Source organism: Argentina anserina, chromosome 7 (assembly GCF_933775445.1).
Source record: "Argentina anserina chromosome 7, drPotAnse1.1, whole genome shotgun sequence".
In the NCBI taxonomy this organism is placed as follows: Eukaryota; Viridiplantae; Streptophyta; class Magnoliopsida; order Rosales; family Rosaceae; genus Argentina; species Argentina anserina.
Genome location: NC_065878.1, coordinates 24123685 through 24150712, shown reverse-complemented (window position 1 = coordinate 24150712; position 27028 = coordinate 24123685). Strand labels below are relative to the sequence as shown.

Below are 27028 nucleotides of genomic sequence, written 5' to 3'. Positions count from 1 at the left end.
GTATCAATACATGTAACCAAAAAAGAAAATGCAATGGCGTGGTAAGAAAATGGATTAGAACAAATAAAGTTGACGTCTGTTTGCCTGAAAAGAAGCGCATAATATTGGCAGTGGAAAAGTTACCCTCTTGTACTCACACCGCCTCAAGTCCCCCTCTGTTGACAGGTTAAAGAAACAACCACAGGGGCATGTTGGTCTTTCCAAAGGGCCTCTGTGCCTGAAACTGAAAGTGCAAATACTAGAGCTAGTGGGAGTTATGTTGTAGAACAAAAGTGGAAGTTGACAGGAGAGACAGGAAAACCAACCCAGATCATAATTGCTGTTAAATTCTCTGTCTTTGGTTACTCTCCCAAATTGAACTTGGGTCTGTCTTCCCTTTTCTACGAGTACAGAAATTACAATAACAATGTTATCTCTCATCTTGTAAACACCTCTCTCTCTCTCATTTTTTCTCACTTGGAATGCCAGCGTTTTAGGACCCCATCACCATCTCCTTCATCTCCCCCTCTTGTAAACACTCCATAATACTCTCATAGTGCTCCACTACCACTGCCACCGCCTCCGCTGCCATGTCTTCCAAGTCCAAGTAAGCACTCTCTCTTTCTCCCTCACTCAGGTCAAGATCTGATTTTGATTTATGGTCTTCTTCTTCTTTGTCTTTCTTTGCGAGGGAGGGATCTGCCTTTTCTGCTTCTTCATGGGTTCAACTAAAAATCAAACAGTTTCTCTAAATTTCTTCTGAATGTGGTCTTTCATGGCTTTGAATTGATTCTTGATCACCACGTACGCGTGTGGAATTTTCGCGTGCTTTTGTTCGATCTGTCATCTACAATTTTCAGTATAATACGAAGTTTCAGTTTTTTGGTTTAGATCCATAAATTTTTACCACAATTCGAATATCATATGTTGATGTGCTTCATTTTGGTTGATGTAACGGGTTGCTGTTGTTTGAACTCGAAACAAACAGATCTAGTAGTAGTGTATCCGAAACTCCAAAAAAGGCGGCATCTGAAACTCCAAAGAAAGCAGCAGCGGCAGCAACGCCGCGAGTGAGTAAACTGAGCAGAGGACTGGGAGCGGCTGCTAAATCAGAATCGGAGTCAGCATCATCTCCTTCTCCTCTGCAAAACTCTTCTCGCCTTTCAATTGATCGCTCCCCGCGCTCTGTCAACTCCATCAGGCCCACAATTGAGCGTCGATCACCCAAGATCGCTACCCCGCCGCCAACTGAAGTATGTTTTCTTTCTTTTCTTTTTACTACATTTACTCGCATTTAACCTACAACTGAAGTATGCGGTTAATTGCAGCCTTCTTTGAAATAATTAAATATTTAAAACTCATTTAGTTGTCATTACTGGAATTGCTGTGGCAATGGCGATTATCAGTTTTCTCTTTGATTCTATTGAAAGAAAAAAAGGCTTATTGAATTTGCAAATTTCCGTTCCTCTTTGAATGTCGAAGAAACGGAAGAGATTCTTCTCCGTCCTTTCGAAATAAACAATATAATGTGTATGTTGATATTCATTCTCAATTTGTTATGATTCCAGAAACAACCCACTCGGGGCACAAAAGGATCAGAATTACAGGCTCAGTTGACTCTTGTTCAGGAAGACCTAAAGAAAGCAAAGGAGCAGATCGATTTGATTGAAAAGGAGAAGTCAAAAGCAATTGATGATTTGAAAGAAGCCCAGAGAGTGTCCGAGGAGGCAAATGAGAAGCTCAGAGAGGCTTTGGTGGCTCAGAAGAGAGCCCAGGAGGATTCAGAAATTGAGAAGTTCCGTGCTGTTGAGTTGGAGCAGGCCGGAATTGAAGCAGCCCAGAAGAAGGAAGGTGAATGGGAGAAAGAGCTCGAAGCTGTTAGGAATCAACACGCGCTGGATGTGGCAGCTCTGCTCTCTACTTCTCAAGAACTTCAAAGGCTGAAGCAGGAAATGTCCATGACTTGTGATGCAAAAAACCAGGCACTGAGCCATGCTGATGATGCAACTAAAATTGCTGAGATTCATGCCGAGAAGGTGGAGATTCTCTCAGCTGAGTTGACCCGGTTGAAGGGCTTACTAGAGGCAAAGAAAGAAACAGAGACCAGTGAAAATAGCGACCGGTTGAAGCTAGTCCTTCAGCTAGAATCAGAGGTAGATTCTCTCAAGCAACAACTTGAGAAAGCAAAAGATTACGAGGAGAGATTGATGGAGAAAGAGACTTCTATTGAACAGCTTAACGTTGAGCTTGAGTCAGCCAGGATGGCTGAATCTTATGCTCGCAGTATCATTGAGGAGTGGAAAACTAGGATTGAGGAGCTAGAGATGCAGGTTGAGGACGCCAATAAGGCAGAGAAATCTGCATCAGAATCCTTAGATTCAGTCATGAAACAACTAGAGGGAAACCATGACTTATTGCATGATGCCGAAACTGAAATTGCTGCTCTTAAAGAGAAAGTCAGTTTGCTGGAAATGACAATTGTAAGACATAGAGGAGATCTTGAGGAATCAGAACGTTGTCTTGGTACAACCAAGGAAGAGAATCATGCCATGACAAAAATGATCGAGTCACTTAAGTCTGAGCTCGAAACTGTGAAAGAGGAGAAAATGCAGGCTTTAAGTAATGAGAAGCTTGCAGCATCAAGTGTTCAAAACCTATTAGAAGAGAAAAATAAACTCATAAATGAGTTGGAACATTCCAGGGACGAAGAGGAGAAGAGCAAAAAAGCAATGGAAAGCTTGGCTTCGGCCCTCCACGAAGTCTCCACAGAAGCTAGAGAAGCAAAAGAAAAGCTGCTAAATCATCAAGCGGAGCATGATAGTTATGAGTCACAGATAGAAGACCTGAAAATGGTCCTGAAAGCAACCAATGAGAAATATGAAGCCATAATGGATGATGCAAAACATGAAATTCATCTCCTTACAAGTAATGTTGAACAATGCAAGACAGAGTTACAGGATGCAAAGGCTGACTGGGAGCAAAAGGAACTTCACCTGGTGAATTCTGCAAAGCATTCAGAAAATGAAAACTCTTCTATGGAAAAAGAGATAAATAGGCTTCTAAATTTGCTCAAAAGCACCGAGGAAGAAGCTTGTGCTATGAAGGAAGAAGAAGCGCAGTTGAAAGATAGCTTGAAGGAAGTTGAATCTGAAGTTATCTGTTTGCAGGAAACACTTGCAGAAGCAAAGGCTGAGAACATGAAACTAAAGGAAAGCATTTTGGACAAAGAAAATGAATTCCAGAGTGTCATACATGAGAATGAGGAGCTCCAGAACAGGGTGGCTGCTTCTCACAAGAAGGTGGAGGAATTGTCAAAGCTACTAGAAGAGGCTGTGGCCAAAAAGCAAACCGAGGAAAATGGTGAGCTTTCAGACAGTGAAAAGGACTATGATTTGCTTCCTAAGGTAGTCGAGTTCTCTGAAGAGAATGGTCATGGAAGAGAAGAAAAACTCAAAGTGCAGCTTCCACTACCTCCAGGTATGGAACCAAAGAGCGAAACATTATGGCAAGACAGTAATGTCTCGAATGGCAAGGTTGAACATGTGGATTCTGCTCAATTTGATACTCTGAACGGAAAACCAAAAGGTGATGAAAGCAAACACAAAGAAGATGATTCAGTAGAAGTTGAATATAAAATGTGGGAGAGCTGCAAGATTGAAAAGAAGGAATTCTCACCAGAGAGAGACCAGGAGCAGGAGCCCTTCGAAGAGGAAGTGGACTCAAAGGTGGATGGTGGTGAGAAATTGGATCAGATTAATGGATTGACTTCAACTGAAAGTGTTGATGACAATGCAACTTCTCCATCAAAGCAGCAGCAACAGAAGAAGAAGAAGCCTTTACTCCGCAAGTTTGGAAGCCTTCTCAAGAAGAAGGGCACTAGCAACAACAAGTAGAGATACCCGGCTTTCTCTGATTTGTGGCCAATTAGCAGGCAAGTATACTGGATATTGTTTTGCACCTATTTGTGTCCTTTCGTATTTTTCGGTTCTGATTTCCAGTATAGGTTAAAAATGAAGAGGTTTGCATCATCTGTAGGACTTTGTTAAGTGATTTCCCATTTGGGTAGTTTCTTGGATGTGATGAAGATTTATATTTTTTCCCTTGACTTTGTTTCTCGGCCTGCTAAGCTGGATTATATGAAAAGGAGTGGTCATATGAACTTGTACGTTTAATGGGATTTGATCTAATGGGTAAAATATGTTGTTTGTTTGTGCCAAAAGCAATACAGCTTCCGAGTTTAGTGTTCGATTTTATAATAATTTCAAATAAAATAACATCTGATCTATCATTTTGCAAGTATAAAGTTATAATCAACTCTATTTCACCAATTATTGTTATATATGACTCTTTATTATATATTGCATTTTACGTCTAAACATTCATTTAAAATTGAAATAAAACCGATCTAGTTGTTGAGGGGAATCGAACCACTTTGGTCTAGAAGGAAGCAATGATGGACCTAACCCTTATGGAGGAAACTCAACATGTCATATCCACTATATTTGTTCTCTAATGAGATGCAATCAAGTAAAAATATATGGATACAATCTGATGCACAATCGTCACAAAACTATGGTTATAGTCAAAGTTGAGAAATGTTTAATCCAAACGAGAACTACAAGTATCATAACTCAATAGTTAATCATCCACAACCCCTATGGTTGACATATAAGTTAATATATGCAAAATTAGAAATGAGATGTATTATTTAATGACTATTCTTCACAATATACTCATGATTTTACTCAAATACATGATGAAGATAATGCAATTTTTGTACCTCATTGATCATTTATGTGGTTCTAAATCACTCATGTAATTTTATATTTAATGTATCATATGTAAATAAGACGTGATGAATTAGTCTCTCTTTGGGTATATATATATATTTATTTTTTAATTAGATTTTTAATAATACTCAATAATTATTTCACCTCAACTTACTATAACTCACTATAAACTAATAATTATATAATAATTTCTTATGACATATAATAAATGATTGATCAAATAAATATTTATCAAAATTTCATTCAAAATGTTCATATTTTTATATAAATTTCTATCAATTAAATTACCTTTTTTTAAAATTAAAATTTCTCCAAAATTTTCAATTTTCAAATCTTAGATATTTCCGTTCTGGCTGGAATTTTTTGGGTTAATCTATTATACATCAATATATGCTATACATCCCACATCCGACGGTTCATAACGGATATTATTTTTCTGACCCCACTCATAAAACAATATTGACCGTTGGATGTAGGATGTGTAACATACATTGATGTATATTAGAATTTGTCGAATTTTTTATTCCTCGATTAATCACTCGGCGCAAGTGATCCGAGTAAGTGGTCGGATTTAACAGCTCAGTGAAAAAGAGCGCGTTAAGAAAAGCAGTCGACTGAATTGACACACGAATCCCTCTCTCGCTTCTTTAACATGGCCTTGCATTGAATCGAGGCCTTGAGGCAGCTATGTGGTTCGAAATCATCTGCGGCCTGATCATCTACGGACTTTACAAGCTGTTCATCTCCGACGGCGACGACGTGTTCGATGTTGAGACCTCTGATTCTACTGCTCTCTTTGCCGTCGCCGACAGGCTCTCTAAGCTCTACCCTGGCGGCAAGGTCTTTGTCGGCCTTCGTATCCCCGACGCCGATACCGCTTCCCCACAGCACATCGATCTCCTTCTTCTCAACAAAGGGTACTCCCTCTCGATTGAATTTTCTCTTTTCACTTTCCAATTTGGACTCAGTTCACTAATTACCATGTCTGCTTTAATTTTTCTAATAATGAAAGGGAGGCACTAGTGATAGCCGTCAAGAACATGTCTGGATTCATCTCCGTCAAGCCAGATGGCAGCTGGGTTTCTGAAAGCATCTCCAAAAACAAAGCAGACCACCACCCTGATCCTGTCAGTCACTTCTAGCTAGCTTCTTCATTTATCATATCAGCAAAATAGAATCAGCTCCCTTATATGTGATTGTTATGTTTCAGCTGGCCGAGACAAAACGGCAGGCTTCAATTCTTGAATCCTATCTTGAACAAAGAGGAGCTGCTTTACCACTAGGATATTTGTCCTGCAAAGTTATACTCTCCAATCCTAAAGTTTGGTATGTCCTCACATTTCCTACTTCTTTCAGATGTGAGATATCTGTATCACTTGTACATATAAGCACTGTCTTTACAAACACATCCAAGGGCAATGCAATATGGAACTCGATGCTAATCTTCTAAGAAATATTCTGTACTAAAAGTCTCATTTCAGATACTCTCTTTCCTGTAGTACTATTCAGTCGAGCGGTTTCCCATCAGAAATCATAACTTATGACCAGTGGGTATCAATGAAACCAGAACCAAAAAGTATGTTTTCTGGTTGGATGAAGGGTGCGTTCCTTGGTGGAAAGAAAGAGATGCAAGAATCTATTCATCAGAAGCTTGAGTTCATTCTTAGCACAGCACCAATGTGGGATAGGTTTGTCCCATCTGCACCTTTTGCTCGTTAATATCGCATGGGATTCGGTAAAGCCAGATTAACTGTGTTATGATACAATGCAGAATTATGATATTTACTGCGTAATATATACAAACAAACACATTATGGTATTAGTAAGAGAAAAAAAGGTGAAACATATGGGTAATTTGATACATTGATGTTATCTCAGTATCAGCTTAGCATCACTATGAACATCATTAATGTTAAAGATCTTAAGATCCTCCACTGGAGGGGAAGCCAGTTGGGATGACGCAGCGCTTCAGTTATATATCCACGGATGCATCTAGTTCATTCATGTATGGGATTTTTTTTCCTTGTAACTATTGTTGCCATATGAGGAAAATCGTGTTTCATGATTGGACTGCAGGTTGGAGCTTAAAGGTAACAACTATGTTCTTGGAGAATTTTTGGAATTTAAGGGCAAGCAGGAAGATGTTCAGTCTTTGAGACACATCAAAAGATCAAAAATAAACCGCCTTGTTGTCCAAAAGACGAGCATGCTTGGATTTAGTAATTTCTCACACTTCTGATTATTTTTTATTCTCAAATGCTTCAAAATGCTCTATTTTGAAGATATGTCTTTAAAATATATGTGCACTTCGTTCCTTTTATTTTGGCAGCCCCTTCAAGGCTCCAAGTTCTGTACTCTCACCGTGATTACCGGAGTGAAGGAGCTTCGGCTTCTGAGTGGAAAGAAGTAAATGTAAGGTCGAGCACAGAGGTTGTCTTTCAGCTCGACAATTCTTCTAGAGTCCGCAAGTTTAAGCTCTCATCAATTAGTTCTATGTCTTTGAGTGCTTAAAGATTTTGCTGCTTATTGTGAGTAAGTCTACTTCTATCTATTCCTTTGTTGGCCAGTGAGAGTAGTCTTTTCTTTGTAATCTATACCTTTACTATCATTGTTTGTCATTTAGACTTGCAGTGATGTAAATATGGCAATAAGGGATCGATCTTTATGATGATGTGCATATAGATATAACTACAGGCCAAAAGTTATGCTGTAGCCCGATGTGGTTTGTGGTTTGTAGTTTTAGTGAATCTTGGTCTTACAGACTACACTTTCTATTTTTTTACGTGATAGTTGAATTGGAATCATACCTTGAGTGTTATCCTGCTCAAAAGACTTTCTTTAAGATAGCTGGAAAGAAAGTTGAGAGTAATATGAATACATGATACAAACAAAGCAAGGTGCTGATTTGATTGGAATTGCAAACAGGAGACATGTTTCTCTTTTTCGATACTTATTCACCTTGGGGGAAGATGGGTTACAGCTTACAAAGACAATTCACTAAATTTTGGAATGAGAATTCCTCTGGCACTCCTCCAAATCTGCTCAATAAGAAGCTTTTGTATTTGTCTTCAAGATCCCCACCTAAGTTGTGTTGCATAAGTTTCATTATAGGTATACGCGCATTCATTCACAACGGGGTCGGGGAAGACAGCAAAGGGTCAGGATTAAGGTTACCTTTAGCCTTGAATGGCGGGATGCTATTCAACAAAGTTGATTCCACCAACGTAGCAAAATCTTTACGAGATACAAATCATGTATAAATGACATGCTAACCAAAGAACTAATCAGGTGTTATAATCAAGTACTATCAATTCAAAACACAAATGGTGAATATCACTACAGAAAATTAGGATTTTACAATGCAGCTAGCGAGTTTGAGGCTTTGAGCACTAAGGGACAAGGGCATGTATTGTTCCTGCAGGCATAGATGAGTTTCACTATAACTATAATCAATATGTCATCACTTTCCAACTTAATGGTATAGCACTGAAATTCTGTGATCACCTTGCCCTCACATGCATGTTCATTGTGTTTCGCAAAATAATAGGCCACACACGCGAGGCAAAAAAAGAAAGAAAATGATTGGCGAAAATGCTACTATATTTTTTTCACAGAAATGATGGATTTCAAGAACACCACAAAAACTAATCACATCAAATGCTACACAAATCCAAGAGAAAGCCCAAAATTCAATTTGCTCTTACCAGTTGCACCCTTTTCTCCTCCATTGGCATTAACCAGGTAGGATGAGATGCGATCGTGTTTCAACTGCAGTAAGATAAATGATTCATATTAATGGTGAAAGAATAATGTTAAACAAAGCAAGTTGTTCAACTTAATTTCTTTTCTATTTCTGATGAGATAATTAACACCGAACCTTTAACAGAAACTCCGTCGCCGGTTCCAATGGATCAATGGATGAAGAGTTTTTGCTGTATGCAGGCATGAACTTCCCATTCTGATAACCAGCCAGGAAGTGATACGCTGCCTGTCCAGGTGCAAGCTTTGATAGAGAAGGATGAAGAGTTTACGCTTGTCATAATGCATTGTTGCTGACGACAAACTTTACTTGTTTGTAATAAATCTGAGTTGTCTTTGGTTAATATTGCTTACAGAATCATTAAGACATGCCCAATATATCCTTGGAAATTCAAAATATTAGGAGAGTTGGTGACAGATGCAGCATGCAACTGTATCTTACATCCTCGTATAAAAAGTATTTAACATTCTATAGAAGGATAAAACCAATAATTAACTTCTGGAAGATAATTATAAATTATACGGTGGAGAAAAACAATATACCAGCACAGACAACAAATTATCCAAAGCATGATGGAAATAAACAACTGTGTGCAGGATTCTATTACAAGTCAAAAGTTACAAGGACTGCAGCAGCTGGCAACTTGAATAGATTTGAGCTACCAGAGCTTGGAGTTTGAAACAATGGGACAACACCTTGAGAAGAAAGAATAGCACCTAAATCTCCAGGCACCAACAGATTTCGACACAGCTTAATGATACCTTCTGGTGCAAATAAAAGAACCACAAAATCACCAAACACTAAAAGCCTGAAAGTTTGCAACCTTCTAATGTAAATCACAGTGTATCAAAAATAAACCCCTACTGCTTAAAAAATAATAATGAAAATTTATACCTTGCAGATAGGGGAAGGCCTCTTCGGGCAAATATAATAGGTGCGCACAAGGAAGCTAGTGCTTGTTTAATTGCATTTGAATCTGAGAAGGCGTTGCCACATAAAACAAGTGAAGAGCGCTCAATATCGCCAGCTATAAGTGCAGTATATCCTTTCAGTTCAAGGCCATTTATGTCTCCAATGTCTGGACTGCATGATCACATTCAGAGATATATGCAATTAGGAGAATGCAGGTAATAACAGTAGTAAATTAAAAAAAGAGTTTTTTTCACCAACAGTCCCTCAATTCTGGTGTACCTACCAATGTGATACCTCAACTCTTAATCGTACCAATGTGATACCCAGACTCTAGTATTGCTATCATTGAAGTACTTCCGTTAGTTTTTTTCAACTTTTCCGTTATCTTGGTGACGTGGTAAGTACGTGAGGCCCACAAAGAGGGTTAAAAGACAAAATTAACCTCATCTGAGAGGAGCAATGTTTTTCCCGCCCTTTACCTTGAGAAAGACACCCAACAATTCCAATTTTGGCGCCAATTTTCCCCCCTACTCCTTAATTTGTGTCTCTTATCTAAACTAAAGAACTACCGCCAACCAGTCGACCACAATCTGATAAAACCTAGATCAATCTCATTTTCTATTTTTACCCTAACACTTATTAAACTAACATAATAAATATAGAAATTTATATGGAACATCTTATGAGATTGTGGAAATGAGATGTTCCATATGAATTTCTATATTTATTCTGTTAGTTTAACAAGTGCTAGGGTAAAAATAGAAAATGAGATTAATCTAGGTTTTATCAGATTGTGGTCGACTGGTTGGCGGTAGTTCTTTAGTTTAGATAAGAGACACAAATTAAGGAGTATGGAGTGAAAATTGGCGCCAAAATTGGAATTGTTGGGTGTCTTTCTCAAGGTAAAGGTCGGGAAAAACATTGCTCCTCTCAGATAGGGTTAATTTTGTCTTTTAACCCTCTTTGTGGGCCTCACGTACTTGCCACGTCACCAAGATAACGGAAAAGTTGAAAAAAACTGACGGAAGTACTTCAATGATAGCAATACTAGAGTCTGGGTATCACATTGGTACGATTAAGAGTTGAGGTATCACATTGGTAGGTACACCAGAATTGAGGGACTGTTGGTGAAAAAAACTCTTAAAAAAAACAGAGGGATCTTCACTAAATATTGGCAATTTGAACAGAGGGTTGACATAAAACGATATGTAAGCAATGGTGCCAATGATGTTAGATATAGAGAGAGAGAGAGAGAGAGAGAGAGAGAGAGAGTGTGTGTGTGTGTGAAAATAGATCTTATAGAAGTAGCCACAAAAACTGTTAGAGGACGAGAATCATGAGAGACTGCACGGGTAGAAGTCCCCCAGAGGATGTTGGGTAATGACAATAGAGGAGAGGAGCTATCACTTATAACACGAACTTTGGCACCAGCTTTTAGTGATGACCCAATAGCCCCATCATGAACATATATTTCGACATGGATGATATGCGATTCGTAGCCTGTAAATCATATCATATTAGACTCAAATGATCATTACAGATGGATGGTAAACACTAAGCACTAAGCAGTAAGCAGATTTAGCAGAGCCAACGTACCTGTTTTAAGAGTTTGCCAAATTGTGACTTGGACATTTTACGAGCTTCTCCACTGACATTTCCCCTTACGTAAATTGGAAGTCGAGACAGTGATTCTAAGAGCCAGGACAATGAAAAGTTATAGAGAACGAACATGATGGAGGAAAGGAAATGTATTTAGCTTCAGTAGAATGCCACAAGTGTATCTAACTATCTATGTACCTGGAATTGCTGCGCCATGGAGAGAGTTGGGAGGAGTTCAAGTTTTGGAAAGCTTTGTCTTTTACAATTACACCCCTTCCAACCAAAGCCCAGTTCGGACCACCGTCACTCACATGGGTCACGCTGCTGCAGTGAAGGGATCTTCAGAACATATCCTTGATCAGTTGATTGTCTTCTCCTTTGTTTCATCTGTCACTCCTCTTCCCAATTCTCACTTCCCCAGAGTGAGCAGTCTCTAAAAGTTGGGCATGTAGTTCAGCCCTCCGTAGGCCCAACTGTTTTTACAGGCTTAACTATAGGCCCAATTATCGAGTACTTTTTTGTTTGTAATTAAGCCTGTAAAAACAGTTGGGCCTGTGAAGACACGTCTTTTATTTTTTTCAAAAGAACAAAAACACACGTCTTCATTCGAAGTTTGGGGAGGACGAGGAGGAAGACGAGGGTTAGAGGTTGGCTGATACGGCAAGGCAGGCAGCTCTAACTTTAGTGGATGCGGATCTCCGTTATTTATGTATCAAAGTGAGTCTTACTTCTCCTTCATCTCTCTTAATTTGGTACTCAAATGGCATAAATCTTCATTTTCATGTTAAACTCTTAATTGCAGATTATATGATGTAGGCACTCTTGGTGATGGGAAACCTGAGCCAATTCTTAATCTTTTGTTCATGGGAAAAAGTTTTGTTGAGCATTTATGGGACATATGAACAGCTTTAGGTCAATTACCAGCAGTTTTGAAGTTGGTGAGGTGGATGGTAAGTGCAGAGTGGATCTAAATTTTCCCACACCACCAACAGCAGTGATGGATTCAATTGTGGAGGACCCTCATGATGCCATGGAGTTTGAATCCCATGAAGCTGCATATGATTATTACAAAGCATATGCCAAGTCTGTGGGTTTCGGCACTGCGAAATTGAGCAGTCGTCGATCTAGGGCCTCCAAAGAGTTCATTGATGCCAAATTCTCATGCATAAGATATGGAAACAAGCAGCAGTCTGATGATGCCATCAATCCTCGGCCTTCCCCGAAAATTGGTTGCAAGGCAAGTATGCATGTCAAGCGCAGGCCCAATGGTAATTGGTATGTTTATAGTTTTGTTAAGGAGCACAACCATGAACTTTTACCGGCACAAGCACATTTCTTTCGCAGCCATAGAAATGCAGACCCACTTAAGAATAACGATGTTAGAATGCGAAGACGGAAGAATGTTAATTCAGTGTCCAGCTTATTCAGTGCCTATCACAATGTTGATTGTTTAGAGAGTTATTTGAGAAATCAGCATGATAAGGGACGTTTCTTGTCTTTAGAGTCGGGGGATGCTCAAGTGCTGCTGGAATGCTTAATGCGCATGCAAGAAGAGAATCCGAAATTCTACTATGCAGTTGATCTAAACGAAGAGCACCGGTTGAGAAATGTGTTCTGGGTAGACTCCAAAGGGATGGAAGACTACACCAACTTCGGTGATGTTGTTTTCTTCGACACCGCATACTTCACAAACAAGTATAAAGTTCCTCTGGTTCTTTTTATAGGAGCAAACCATCATATTCAGCCCACATTACTGGGCTGTGCATTGATTGCGGATGAAACGGTTTATACTTTTGTGTGGTTGATGCAGACATGGTTAATAGCAATGGGAGATCAAGCTCCTCGAGTGATGCTCTCCGACCAGAACGACGCCATCAAAGCGGCTATTGGAGCAGTATTTCCAGGCACACGACATTGCTTTTCTTTGTGGCATATAATAGAGAAAATACATGGGCAGCTCGAGTTTTTGAGCATGTGGATTGATACGTTTATGGCTAAGTTTAACAAGTGTATTTTTAAGTCCTGGTCAGAAGAACAATTTGAGAAGAGATGGTGGAAACTGCTTAATAAGTATAATCTTAGAGACATTGAATGGATTCGGTCCTTGTATGAAGATCGTACTCATTGGGTGCCCACTTTCATGAGAGATGTATCCTTTGCTGGATTGTCTCCAACTTCGCGGTCCACAAGTTTGAATTCATCATTTGACAAATATGTCCAAGTGGAAACTTCAGTACCAGAGTTTATGGAAAGGTACAGGGTAATTCTTGAAGATAGGTACGAAGAGGAAGCAAAAGCAAATTTTGATGCCTGGCATGAAACGCCCGAATTGAAGTCTCCATCACCTTTTGAGAAGCAACTAGCACTGGTGTACACACAGGAAGTTTTTAAAAACTTTCAAGTGGAGGTTTTGGGAGCAGCTGCCTGTCATCTCAAGAAAGAAAGTGAAGACATAACAACCACAACATATTGTGTAAAAGACATTGAAGATGAACAGAATTATACGGTAGAGTGGAACGAATCGAAGTCAGATATATGTTGTTTGTGCCATTCATTTGAATATAAAGGCTATCTCTGCAGACATGCTATTGTTGTTCTCCAAATGTCTGGTGTTTTCACCATACCTGCCAAATATGTTTTGCAGCGGTGGACAAATACTGCTATGAGCAGGCATGCCATTGGCGAAAAATTGGATGAGGTTCAATCTAAGGTCCGTCGTTATAATGATTTATGTCGACGAGCCATTATATTGGGTGAAGAAGGATCACTATCTCAGGAGAGTTATGATGTAGCTTTATGTGCCATAAAAGAAGCTTTGAAGCAAATCACAAGTTCGACGACCTCTGTTGAAATCAATGCGAAACCTAATGACACAGTGATAGATAGTATTTGTGGTGTTGAAGAGAGTCAGTGTGGTATCACATCTGATAACAAGAATTCTGGTTCTAAACTGAGCACTGCTAACAAAACTCCTAGAAGAGGTGGGACTGGGAAGGTGGTGTCGAGGCGTGGGAAAGGAAAGGTAAAAAATGGTGACATATAATAAGGCTTACTTGCATATATTCTTCAAAAATCTTTTGGATGCATTAATGTGAACGATATATTCTGCTTAATTCGCATACAGGTACCTCAGCTGGAAGGGTCGAGAGTTGGAGCGCAAGAGAACTTTCATAACATGGTATGTCATGCTACCTCCCATCTTTACTAAAAAATTCCTTAGTGAGAGTTGCCATTTTTTTTTTCTGCTTTGATTTTGATGTTGTAACTTTCATACTAATTTATGATAACAAGATACTTCGTTTTCTTTTCTTTTTTCCCAAAAGAGGACCCATGATCTTGTTGCAAACATAATTTTAATAATGGATCAAATAAAGCTAGCACAAAATAGAAAGAAGTGAAGATGTTCACAGGCTCTTCTGGTTAGGTTTCGCCCCTACTTTGAAAAACTGAATCTGGGCGTATTTGACCTTGTAAATGTATCAGGGGGATTTCCTAAATAAATTGGTGTGTTGTAAAGTTTCGAAATTTATACCATATTAATGGCGACTGGTGACTAGGGTCGTATTTTGTATGGAGCTTTTCGGTTATGAAATGAAAATAGAAGTTGGTGCGTGCAAGTTGATTATAGTATTAACATTAACAGAAACTCGTTCCTTTCTTCTTGTAGCATCAAGTTTCTGGAAACACTAGGCCGCCTATGCTGATGCAGCTACATAACGGGGTTCCTCCACAGTTGCATAATATGGTGCCATCAATGTTTCAAAATGTTGCACCGGTACAGTTCCATAACATGGAATCTTCAACTCCTGTGCAGGAAAACCGTCTCCCTCAGTAACTCAAACTATTCCTTCTCTATTTTCACAATGAGTGATGTTTACTTATCCATGTACTTTAAAAGGTGGAGGCAAAGTGAACAGAACTGAAGTGCTTAAGTTAAGGACTGTAGGTTTCAGCAGTCCACAATTAACAGGCGGGTGCTAGTGGTGGTCGAAGAACTGTTTGAATTATCCAAGATAATGTATATGTTGTTGTTTGTTATTATTGTGGGTAGGAGGCTTTGTGTCATTTCTGTGGGGAGTGATTTTGTTGGAATCAACTCATGAACTGGAAAGAGCTAAAACTCAAATGGCACTAGATAGAACAAAGAAGTGCATCAAATCGTCAGAAAGGTTAGCAAAAGACACATTGATTTGAATGCTATAACTGAAGGACCAAGTCTTACACTACCTGACTAAGAGAGACAAGAAGAAATCCTGTTGTCTTTATTAGGTTATCTCAACCGATTGGGTGGTGAAAGGAAAAGAAGGGGAATCAGATTCCAGCCATCCCCATCTTTGCTACCAATTTCGCATCTCAGAAAGTGGATTTGTTCTGCTTCTTTCAGAGTTAAAATTTGGTAATATGTGCAAGGTGGGATTCCATGAGCCCGACGCGGTTGACCTTTTGGGTTTAAAAAACTCTGATTCACCGAGGATTACAAGTGGGCGAGCATCTGAATCCGATTCGTTCCGCACCGCTCTCTTCAGTACGTGTTTTATTTGACGACGTATCTATAAACTCAGGTCGACCGATACAAGGTTTGGACCAACCGAAAACATAGCACCAACTTCAGCGTGACATATCTCTAACTATATATATATACACTCTCGCTGCTACCCAACTCTCCCACCTCTCTCTCGAATACCAAATTGATCGAAAACAATGTCTAACGGCAACGGGCGACGTCACCGCATCGGCTACGCTTTTCCTCCCAAGAAAGAGCAGACCTTCATCCAACCATCGTTGATCAGTCACGCCCAACAGAACGGCATCGATCTGGTCCCCGTCGATTCCGGCAAGCCCTTGACCCAGCAGGGACCTTTCGATTGCATCATCCACAAGCTCTACGACGACCAATGGCATCAGCAGCTCAAGGAGTTCTCCTCTCTCTATCCCCGCACCGTCATCCTCGACCCCCCCGAATCCATAGCCCGCCTACACAACCGGGTCTCCATGCTCGACGTCATCAACGCCGCATTTAAAGCCCCCCGGGCCGAGAATGTCGGGGTCCCCAAACAGATGCTCATCCACGACTCTGCCGAATTAGAATCCGATCTGGGCTTGGAGTTTCCCTTGATCGCCAAGCCTCTACTAGCCAATGGCAGCGCCAAGTCGCATCAAATGTCTATGGTGTTCAGCAACGATGGCCTCAAGAAGGTGGACACCCCTATTCTGCTGCAGAAGTTCGTCAACCACGGAGGCACCATCTTCAAGGTGTATGTCATCGGCGATTATACTGAATGTGTCAAGCGCCGGTCGCTGCCCAATATCACCGATGAGCAGCGCACCAAATTGGCATCCGTTGTAATGCCCTTCTCCCAGATTTCGAATGAAGAGGTTAACATTGAGGGTGTTGAGATGCCGCCACCTGGGTTTGTGGAGGAGCTGGCCAAGGCCATCAGCGACGGCCTCAAACTCAATTTCTTCAACTTCGATGTCATCAGGGATTCCAATGACAAGCACAGCTACTATGTTATTGACATCAATTACTTCCCAGGCTATGCCAAACTCCACAACTTTGAGCATCTTTTGACAGACTTCTTCTTGGCTGTGCTTTCCAAGAAGTCACCCTCTCAGCCAGAATGAAGAACCCAGGTGGTTTAATTAGAGCAAGTCTCGTTGAGGATGTACTACTTTTCAAGGCATAATGCATCCATACCTCTTCTTACTAGAGTTTTTGGTTTGCAATTTAGCTAACAAGTGAAATGCTGAATAACTAATAAAATGTTACTTTTGAATTTCACATCTCTGCTCCCTTAATCAGCACATATTCAATGTTAAGCAATTATATCAAACTATCGAGGATCGGGCTCACACTTGCTTGATTGATTAAGCAATTCAAGTTTGTATGTTTCGTGTTGTTGAGCGAACCTTTAAAGGCTAAAACATTTTTCAGTCATCTTATGAACATTGGAGCTCCTATCCTAATGAAGTCTTATTTTCTGTTTTGTTTCAAATTTTGCCCAATTTCGGCGTAGTCCTCGCTATAGTACATGAGTTTTGGTCAATATTCACTTTTTTAAAACCAGTTGTTTATTTCATTTGTGAGTGTTTATAAAGGTCTTTTTATAAATTCACTCGAACTTTTAAAATATTGAAATGTGTCAATTTTATCGTATTATCTATTAACAAGCTCATAATTTGATTATTTGCATCTAAGTAATTTAAGTTTCTACATTTTGAGTCTGTCGAGCGAACATTTGGTTACATTTCGAACCGTTTTAAATGACAATTGAATCTTCAAACTATTTTACTCGCTTGGCCGTTTGCCCGTATATACAAAGATGCCAAGCTATAAATGCAAGAATTGTGAAAAACGGCAAAAGAAATTAGAGAAACAAGAAATATTTCTTATAATAGGTTAAATTCAAGCTGGCTACGTACTTTGCTAATTGAAGGAAACATGGAATATATAGTACGTACTCACTCCATGTTGCGTACTTTGATTTCGTTGTAATCCTTCACTCCATGTTGCGTACTTTGATTTCGTTGTAATCCTTCCTGGAAGGTTGCTTGCTATTGCGGACCATCTACAAATCCATCAGTACTGTCTAAATTTAGAGCCTGGCCTACAGGGCCGGCCGTGACAGGCCACCTAGAGCCCCTAACCTAAGTAAGTCACTAAAAAAATCATGTATATTTTTTAGTTAAAAATAATATTATTTATATATAATAAGGTTAAAGTGAACTAGAGAGTTTTAGATTTTTTTAATTTTTTTTTACAACTACAATTCTGAGTTCTAGTTAATTCTTGTTAGTTTTATACAAGTCATATTTTAATTTTATTATTTCGTCTGCTATATTTATAATTATTATTATTTTATTGTAATTGTTCGTCATTTGCTATTCTATGATTTTTTTTCTTTTTTAGTTTCCAACATATTTAGGAATTGGGCAATAGAGAAAAAACAATTTAAATTCAACTATTAAGCTTGATTTATTTCCTAACGATTGTGTTAGGGGGCTCCTCGAAAAAAAAAACTAGTAAATTCAACTTGAAGGTAAATCTTGTGTAAATTTCAATTCACAAACTATGTTATGTTCATAGAAAAAAAATTTTGACTACATTAAAAAGTAAAGAGCCCCATCTTTTCGCTCCGCCTATAACCTCGAAAATCTCAGGGCGGCCCTGCTGGCCTAGACATGCATGCAAATTGAAATTCATAAAAAATCATGTAAACGAAGTAGCCTGATTAAATGAATACTTGTTTCCCATAATTTTATGGAGATTGATGATGGTATGCTCTTCTTCGTGGGAGAAATTTCCCCTCTTGATTTCAGGCCTCAGATAGTTGGTCCATCGTAGCCTGCAGCTCTTTCCACACCTCTTCAAACCTGCAAGTTTTGGCACTAGTCTCCAACTAATTCCGCATCGTTGATGATGATGATCCCCATCGCCACCGCACCTCTCCACGTACTCTACTAGCTTTTCATCTTCTTCTGCTGTCCACGGCCCTTTCTTTAACCCATTTTCACCACCACATGCATGCTGATCTCCCCATTACGCGTACGATCGACAAGCTAGTAATTCAAACCTCCGCTCCAATTAAGTAGACAAGGTAAGGTATTCATTAGGTATATTCATTCGCGGTCCAGATATAATAGCACGTACCTATCTAATGTCATGCATGCATACACATGTACGTATTTAACTACTGATGAACAAAAGATAGTCATACTGGGAATATATATAGCTTTGGAAAATAATTTGAGGGAATATCAGATTTTGTTTTCTGTTTTCGAATGAAAACTTGAAATATTAGTTCTTAGAAAGAGCTATATATAGGTTGGACATATATATATGAGTAAAGCTATATATATGGCCTAGACATGCATGCAAATTGAAATTCATAAACTATCATGCAAATTGAAATTCATAAACTATCATGTTTTATATTTAGACCTCCTTAAGGTTTGAATCTGGTTTTGCCACTGAAGGTACGTATAGTATGTGGATTTACTGAAACTATATCATACTATTGCGGCACTCTACGATTACTTCCTTGTTAGTAACTATATACTAAAATTAATTTGACGAGTACTTTGTTTTGGTGAGAAACTTGACGAGTGCTTTTTATTTATAACATCTAATGCGTGGTGTGAACTAAATACCTAGCTAAAGCCTAAAGACATCCAAGTTAGAAAGCTAGCTCGCTAGGTTAAAAGGCTATATTACGTATTAAGTAACATCTGGGTTCAGATGTCAAAATCCATTCAGCAAGGTAAGGTTAATTAGGATGTGTGAGTGGGATAATTAGTCACGTGATTATGCCTTAATTAGACGGAGATCTGGTCACGTTTTTATCCTTGATCATTGAGCATGTAAGATCGATCCATTTGATGAAAACATTAGTTTTGGAGACACTATTTGGTAGGCAAATTAAGGAACGAATGCGTACGTCTGATGTTATCAGCTGACATTAAAATCACAATATATCTAGCATATTGCGATTAAGGGCGCTTATTTGAGGGCCCATAAATTTAACCTCAAAGCTCCGGGAGTACGTAATCAATGACGTAAAGGCTGCTGCATCGAGTAACAGTTCTGGACGTATAAAATATACATGACTGATGCACACACCAGCTTGCCTAGTTACCTAGTTGTGTTTGACTATTATATAGATGAACCTGCAGATATCAATTGGAAAATTTAGTCAATAACCCTTGGATGAAGCCAATTCAGATCTAACGGTAGAGTAAATTTGATTGAAACCTATTATCTTCTGTTTGTTTAATTATTTTTAATTACTATAGATATTCGGTGGAACTTCTTCTTTCCAGTTTCCACTGGTTTTTACTTTGCCTGGCATTTTCTTCTTCAGAATAGAGAGCTGGTAGGTGGTGGTGGCGGTTGTGGATTTTGTTTGATTCCAAAAATCCAAAAATTCTTCCTCTTTCCACCTTCAATTCAAGCCCTGTCTTGTGTTTCTTTCACTTCCCTTCGTATCTTTTTCGCCAATCTGTTCATCCAAGTCTCAAATTGATATAGTTACTCTAGTCTCCCACTTTTTCTTATCAATAGTGCCGGCTCGACTCGATTCGTGTCATTTTTTGTATTTATGTGCTTAATTATTATTGATTATAAATATTTGTTTATCTTATTATATCTTCTTTTTTTATTTAATTGCTCATTCATTTTCTTTGTATCTTGTTTTTTTTGTTATTCTCTCAACTTAAATCAGTTTTTAAAATTTTAATTTGCTTACAATCATGTCTTAAATTTGGTGATTCACTATTCAATGACTTATGAACATTGTCGCTTATGCTCATGCCATATTTTTTTTTCGCTTATTTACTCGACTATTATTTAGTATAAATTTTTTTATTCCATTCTTTCCATTTCTTCTCCTTCGATTACTCTCTCTGTATCTTGTTTTATTTGTTATTTTCTCCATTTAAACCAGTTATAACAAGTCTAAATTGCTTACAATCAAGTCTTAAACTAATAGACAACTGTTAAGAAATAGTACAACTTGTGACTCGGCTCGGCTTATGTCATATTTTCTGCTTATTTACTCGATTACTAGTGGACATAATATTGTTTTTGTCTTATTTTCTCATCTTCTCCTTCGATTGCTCTCTCTCTCTCTTTATGTATCTCGTTTTCTTCAGTATTCTTTATACTTAAACCAGTTGTAAAAACTCTTATTAAATTATAATGATACTCTAAACTAATAGACTACTATCAAGAAATAGTGCAACCCACGACGGCTCAACTTATGTCCTTTTTCACTTATTTACTTAATTGTCAGTTTGTCACTGAGTATTTATTTATTTTCCTTTCTCTTTTATTATTCTCTTTCAATTGCTCTTTTTTTCTCTATCTCTTTTAACTCACTTTCTTCGATATTCTCTCTACTTAAACCAGTTTTAATAACTCTAATTCACTTATAATCAAATTCTAAACTAATAAACTACTGTAAAAAAATAGTGAAACCCGCGGTAACGCACGGGTATCATAACCTAGTGTGTGTGTGTATATATATATATATACATATATATATATGGTTACTTGTTGGCTTTTCTTTGTTTTCCATTTTCAAGTTTGAAAAAAAAAACAAATATGCAGGAGTATCGGGACGGTGGGACCTAAATGGCAAATGGAGAAGTTCACAATGGTATAATGAAAAGTAGGGGTGGCAATGGTACATAATTTAATTCCAACCAATTCATATACCAACCGTACCAAATAAATTGGTATACCATCAAATTGGTACACGGTACACGTTACAGTATAACGTACCATACTTCAAAAGATGGTTGGTAGGTGGTACAAATTTTTTCGTGTATCATGGTATGCCGTACCAACCGAAATAGAAGTTTTATGAAAAAAAACTCTAATATATACATCCATGGTGAGTCGAATTTGGTCTTCTTCCATGCAAGTTGAAGCCAACTACCACTAAGCTATCATTGCAATTACAACAACTCATGCAAAATAATATATATTCTTAAAAACTATATATATCCATAAATATTTAAGCTGTAGATTTAGTGAAAAATAAATCTCAACCGTAGATTTTTGTTAAATTTATAATTTTTGGACTTTGACATGTTTAATTTATGACTTTGTACTTGGTAATTTGGTTGAAGTTGTATAAAACTTTATATTTGTGTTGTTATTTGCTATTACTTATTTGGATTGAGCCTTTAAATTTTTGGGCCACAAACATATTGGTAGAAGCTCATTACCAACCGTACCAATTAGTTGGTATACCAACGTTATTGGTTGGTTTAATTGGTGGATTTTTCATACTAATTATATGTTAATTGGTACATGATATTGGAAAAATGACGTTGGTATACCTATTAATCCACCCCTAATGAAAAGCGGTTGAAAGAAGTGGAGGTGACTGAAGGCGGATATCTGGAACTAGGGTTTACTCTTTTCTGAGTTCGATGGGAAATCATTGGGTCCTCCTCCGCTTCCTCCTCCTGCATTATCAAATCAACCGTTGAGTATGAACTAAAGGAAGAGGCTGATGCTAATGTCTCACTTGTTTCTGCGCATCCATTCACAAAAAAATTGCCGAGATCGCAAAAAACCATCTGCTCCTCCAAAACAATAACAAGTAGACTATCATGACTATGGATCCACATATGTGATCGAGTTAGTCTACAGAAGTACTACGTCTGAATAGAGACGGATCTAGAATTTAATAATAGGGTGTTAAGTTTGGGCGAATTTCAAAAAATATTTTAAGGACTTCACAACAGAGCAATGATAATTTTAATATAGAAATAATAGCTTACGCCTGTTGAAACAAGATAGAAAACTGAGATTCAAGTGAAATGAATTATCATATGTATTTTATTTTGACATAAAAAACTAGAAAAACATAGCAAATAAACTCATAAAAACATAGCAAATGACTCAATTTTCCTGGACAGCCATAGTTGATATATACTCAATTTTTTCACTCCAAAAAAATAAAGTGGGCTAAGCAAACCCTAGCCCACCTCTAGATCCGTGGATGCATACAATTAATGTAATACATACTGGATAATTTGTTTGGCACTTTGCATGCTACATACATTATTCATCCACATATATATATATATATATAGATTTTCTCAGCTGCGGATGTCATGACGCTTTTTTCCGTCTGGATTTTCACCGTTTCTCCACAATTCGGATGCTTTCTCGCCAAAGTGACACCACACCTTCATAAACGTTGCAATGAAGAAGAAGAAGAATGTGAAAGAGATCAAGATCGGAGGTTTGTGCAGCAACCTCACTCAGAACTTCACTACCTATCATGGTGGACCTCCAATTCCAATCTCTTTCACCTTATTCTTTATCGTAGCAGCGTATAAAAAGATGTGGTATCTCTCAAGCAAGAAGAAACGACATCGCCGACGTCCAGATCATAAAAAAACGACGGAAATCCGAATGTAAAACCCTTTTAGACGTCCGGAGCACATACAAAGCCAAGGGATAATTATATTAATCAGCTAATTGAAAGATGTGATGAGAGGGATGAGCTCATCTGTTTTTCTTGTGTTGCCAAGTCAATATCCAACAACATGGCATTCTACGCCTAACCAATATATATATATATATATATATATATATGGCATTCCACGCCACTGGGCTGGCTACAAATGAATTGAGTAGCCTGTCACCGAAGGCATCTTAACACATTAAATCCTGGCCGAACCTTAATTGTCCTTATATACCAAAACCTATCTACCTTGAGCTTGAGCTTCATTCAGTCCTCAAGTTTTAGCTATAAATTGAAACCCGGCCGCTGCGCCCAGAGAGAACAGAAACACACACGGATCGAATCGTTATCCCTTTCCTTGTCCTATTGCCTTGCTCACAGAAATGGTTAGCGGGACAGTTTCGCATGAGTTGGAAGTGGAAGTCTCTGCGAGCCAAGCATGGGAGCTGTATGGCACTCTTGGGATCGCTAGGCTCCTCGAACAAAATTTCACCGATATAATTGCCAAAATTGAAGTAGAGCAAGGTGATGGAGAACAAGGCACCATTCTCAAACTAATATTTGCACCAGGTAACAATCTTTCAAGTTATTCCTCCTTGGCCAGTTCTTCATTTCGATCTGCAACTACGAATCATTTCACATTTTTTTATTAAAATTATTTTCTTCTGGGTTTTGACTTCTGAGTGACTAAACATATCTAAATTGTGTGGTTCTCCCTATTTGGGTTTGTATTATTCTTTCCCTAGGCCTTTGTTGTATTGGCCCTCAATGAAACAACCAATTGGGTTCTCTTAAATGCATCTATTGAAGATTAATTTTTTGAGTTGATGTGATTGAAATTAGGGGTAATATCTGAAATTATGGCTATGCAGGGATGCCGGGGCCAGGATGGCACAAGGAGAAGTTCACAATGGTAGACAATGAAAAGCGGGTGAAAGAAGTGGAGGTGATCGAAGGTGGATATCTGGAGTTGGGTTTTACTTTTTACTTAGTTCGCTTCGAAATCATAGAGGCCGCCACCCCTTCTTCCTGCATTACGAAAATTTCCATTGACTATGAGCTCAAGGAAGAGTCAGCTGCCAACGCCTCATTTGCCTCGATCGACCTCTTCGCAACTATTGCCCAGATTGCAAAAACTCATCTCCTTAAAAACAAACAGTAACCAAATTCAATATGTTATTGTTTCATGAATCAGGTGTGATCAATATCATGTAATAATGCATTATGCATCTGGAAACCAACTCAATATATACAATGATTTAACAATTAATTAATTAGTAATGCAGTGATCTCTGTGATTTTATCTGTAGCATGTAATTAGTAATTACGTACTTATGTGCTCTTTTACAGGGGCAGTAACTTGTATATCTTTTACTTATGCATGCACTGATATGCCTACTATATGTAGCTGCGTACGTAATTGCTTAATTAATTAATATCTTTGCGCCCTCTCATTCCTCCTCGGCTCCTCCAAGGGAAACATCGTTCCATAGCCCATAGTCCCATACATCGGTACATATATGACTACTAGTTACTTGGTTGAAAAAATGCGCATTGCCGCGGGCCCGTAGAAATTTGTAGAATGACAAAGCTAACTGTGGAACAAACATATATTGTATTGCTTGCTGAATAAATGTTCTGAAATAAGATATAAAAATCTTAGCTATGCTATGGAGATATCCGTTATTACATTCACAAATATGTTATATCATTTAGAAAATACGTTCTACATACATAAAATGTATTCTATCATCTAGAATATGTGTTATGCATTCACAAATGCTCAAGATGTAATAATTTCTGAGGTTCAGGATATATTTTACGACTATTAGAATATAAGTAATGCATGTAATCCATATATATGAGTTACGTAATAGCTTAACGTACTAGTGTTTATTTCATAGCACATACATATATGACTAATGACTACATATATAAGTCATGAGTCGATCGATCATGAGTCTGATCAAGTACATGTTTCCATTAAAGCTCATCAAAGAAACACCGACTATTAAGAAACAGAATGGGGGCGGCAATGCGTGCATGCATTGGTACTATTGCTAGTCTCTACAAAGCATATATGGGTACTTACTAAAGCCTTGTTCTTTCTTTAAAAAACAAAAAACACACACAAAATAACTACGCATTGTTTCACATAAAAGTAACTAACTACCGCCAAAGTTCACAATCTTATGGTTTTTTAAAGAAGTAATTGCATATATTGCAATTTAGATACAAAAACATAGACAATCTTACATGCTTAAAATATCGATACTCTACGTGTTAACAATATAATGACTAGTGGTTATTATTAAAAGTTCAAATATAACGGCTGAAACTGATGTTAACATAATAAAATATTAAAATTATGAGCATGGAAAAACTTTTACAAAAACAGGATACAATCCACATGTAATAACCCGAATTTTTAGAAACTAAATGTCGAGTATTTTCAAAGTGTTAAACTTGTGAAATTAATTCAAGACGACAATTGGAGGTTTGCGACATTTTGAAACGAAAACGGAAACGTTCTCGGATCGTTTAATTAGAAAACGTAACGTTACCGCAACGTATAGATCGACTTTTATTCCGTCGCTCGGTTACGAAAACTTCCTTCACGAAAGTCGTAGAGCTCATCGATACGAATTCGTGGACACGTCATGTGTTCGAATCGGACGTCGGACGCGAAAGTTATTAACGTCGGAAGTTCGTTTCCGATTTTGGAAATAGTATAAAAGGAAGGAGAGGAGATTAAAAATCAGAAAATCAGATTTTTCTAAAAATCAGCTCGGGTACTGTTCACCCGAGCTCGGGCACTGTTCACCCGACCCAAAAACCATCTCCGGCCGATTTCTCCACCATCCGACGTCGCCTCGTGTCGTGCCACCTATCAAACTGACGGGCTCGACGAGCTCCATCTTTTGGGCTATGCCTTGCACTCCGGCGACAACCACACACGGTGTAGCAACCGCCGGAAGTTACTGCTGTGGCGGCGCCGCCTCCTCCGGCCACCATGGCTCGATATTCTTGGGGGGTTTTGCTTGTCTCAGTCCCAGCAACATTCCCACAAAAGGAATTGAGCCAAATCGAAGTGTAAGTACCCGAATCAAAATTTCAATTTCTAGGGTTTGTGAATAGTGCCGATTTCATGTTCTTCGTTGTTTGGACTGTTTAGACTCGGATTTAGACCTTGGTGTCAACTAGGAAGTTGTTGGAAATGTTGTTTAGGTTGTGGTGGTGAAATTTGGTGATGATTGGTGGCGGTCGGCGAACAGTAACGTTGAATGAATAGTAAATGTGAATAGTGGCTCCGCATGAATAGTGATCTGTAACAGTATTGTGAATAGTGATATGTAACAGTAAATGTGAACAGTGGCATAGTAAAAACAGTAACTTGAACAGTGTTTGGTAAAACAGTAACTGTGAACAGTGGTTTAGTAAAAACAGTGATTAGTAAACATGAACAGTGTTCCGTGAACAATGTTTTATGAACAACATTTAGCTGTGCTGAACTCGTCACCTGATATTTTAAGTATCATTTTCTAAGCATTTATCGTGCTATTAGGTGACTGACGAAACGAGTGAGGAAATTACTTTCAGGGTCGTGGAAGTTGCACGCAGGAAAGAAGGTGAGTAAAATCTCACTTATTTACGAATCTACCCTTGCGGTGATTCAAGATTTTGCAAGAGTTTTTAAGATTGAATTACGACACGTATACAATATAGTGGATTACATATATATCGTATAAATGGTAATAAGTACATATATATATAGTTTGCTATATTATATACTGTTATGAATTCATTGGAATTGGTCATTTCGAATGACGAGAATTAAATATTGAGCATGTGATTTGATTTTTGTACAATATGAGGTGTGATTATTGTACGTGATTTTTTAACATTGAGATTGTTAAAATGTTGATTTGTCTTCGGACATGATTTTTGGTACAATATGATGTGAGATTATTGTACGTGATTTTAACATTGAGATTGTTAAAATG

General features: G+C 38.2%; 6 protein-coding genes across 7 annotated transcripts; 5 read left to right on the top strand and 1 right to left on the bottom strand.

Moving 5' to 3' along the window:
- Positions 1–274: 274 nt before the first annotated feature.
- Positions 275–4208, top strand: LOC126802528 (WEB family protein At3g02930, chloroplastic-like). The gene is made up of 3 exons (XM_050530167.1): positions 275–586; positions 968–1232; positions 1548–4208. The coding sequence occupies exons 1-3, from the start codon at positions 570–572 to the stop codon at positions 3870–3872; spliced, it is 2607 nt and encodes an 868-aa protein (XP_050386124.1). The 5' UTR covers positions 275–569; the 3' UTR covers positions 3873–4208.
- Positions 4209–5373: 1165 nt separating this feature from the next.
- On the top strand, positions 5374–7446 carry LOC126802615 (uncharacterized). Its single transcript, XM_050530264.1, has 6 exons — positions 5374–5686; positions 5782–5896; positions 5980–6095; positions 6269–6457; positions 6846–6988; positions 7099–7446. Exons 1-6 carry the CDS (start codon positions 5457–5459, stop codon positions 7278–7280), a joined length of 975 nt encoding a protein of 324 aa, XP_050386221.1. The 5' UTR covers positions 5374–5456; the 3' UTR covers positions 7281–7446.
- A 1686-nt stretch (positions 7447–9132) lies between these two features.
- Positions 9133–11427, bottom strand: LOC126803876 (uncharacterized). Its single transcript, XM_050531594.1, has 4 exons — positions 11352–11427; positions 10827–10941; positions 9424–9612; positions 9133–9337 (listed from the first exon to the last, which is right to left on the bottom strand). Exons 1-4 carry the CDS (start codon positions 11425–11427, stop codon positions 9133–9135), a joined length of 585 nt encoding a protein of 194 aa, XP_050387551.1.
- A 204-nt stretch (positions 11428–11631) lies between these two features.
- On the top strand, positions 11632–15514 carry LOC126802491 (protein FAR1-RELATED SEQUENCE 4). 2 transcript variants are annotated; one of them, XM_050530133.1, is made up of 4 exons: positions 11632–11757; positions 11857–14062; positions 14165–14218; positions 14708–15514. In XM_050530133.1, the coding sequence occupies exons 2-4, from the start codon at positions 11930–11932 to the stop codon at positions 14873–14875; spliced, it is 2355 nt and encodes a 784-aa protein (XP_050386090.1). In that variant the 5' UTR covers positions 11632–11757; positions 11857–11929; the 3' UTR covers positions 14876–15514. The 2 variants fall into 2 exon arrangements, with proteins under 2 accessions (XP_050386090.1, XP_050386089.1); XM_050530132.1 differs by having other exon boundaries at positions 11648–11757; positions 11843–14062.
- Positions 15515–15629: 115 nt separating this feature from the next.
- LOC126802492 (inositol-tetrakisphosphate 1-kinase 1-like) lies at positions 15630–16822 on the top strand. The gene has a single exon (XM_050530134.1). It carries the CDS (start codon positions 15742–15744, stop codon positions 16663–16665), a length of 924 nt encoding a protein of 307 aa, XP_050386091.1. The 5' UTR covers positions 15630–15741; the 3' UTR covers positions 16666–16822.
- A 6362-nt stretch (positions 16823–23184) lies between these two features.
- LOC126802841 (norbelladine synthase-like) lies at positions 23185–24294 on the top strand. The gene is made up of 2 exons (XM_050530552.1): positions 23185–23594; positions 23897–24294. The coding sequence occupies exons 1-2, from the start codon at positions 23408–23410 to the stop codon at positions 24184–24186; spliced, it is 477 nt and encodes a 158-aa protein (XP_050386509.1). The 5' UTR covers positions 23185–23407; the 3' UTR covers positions 24187–24294.
- The last annotated feature ends 2734 nt before the right edge of the window (positions 24295–27028 follow it).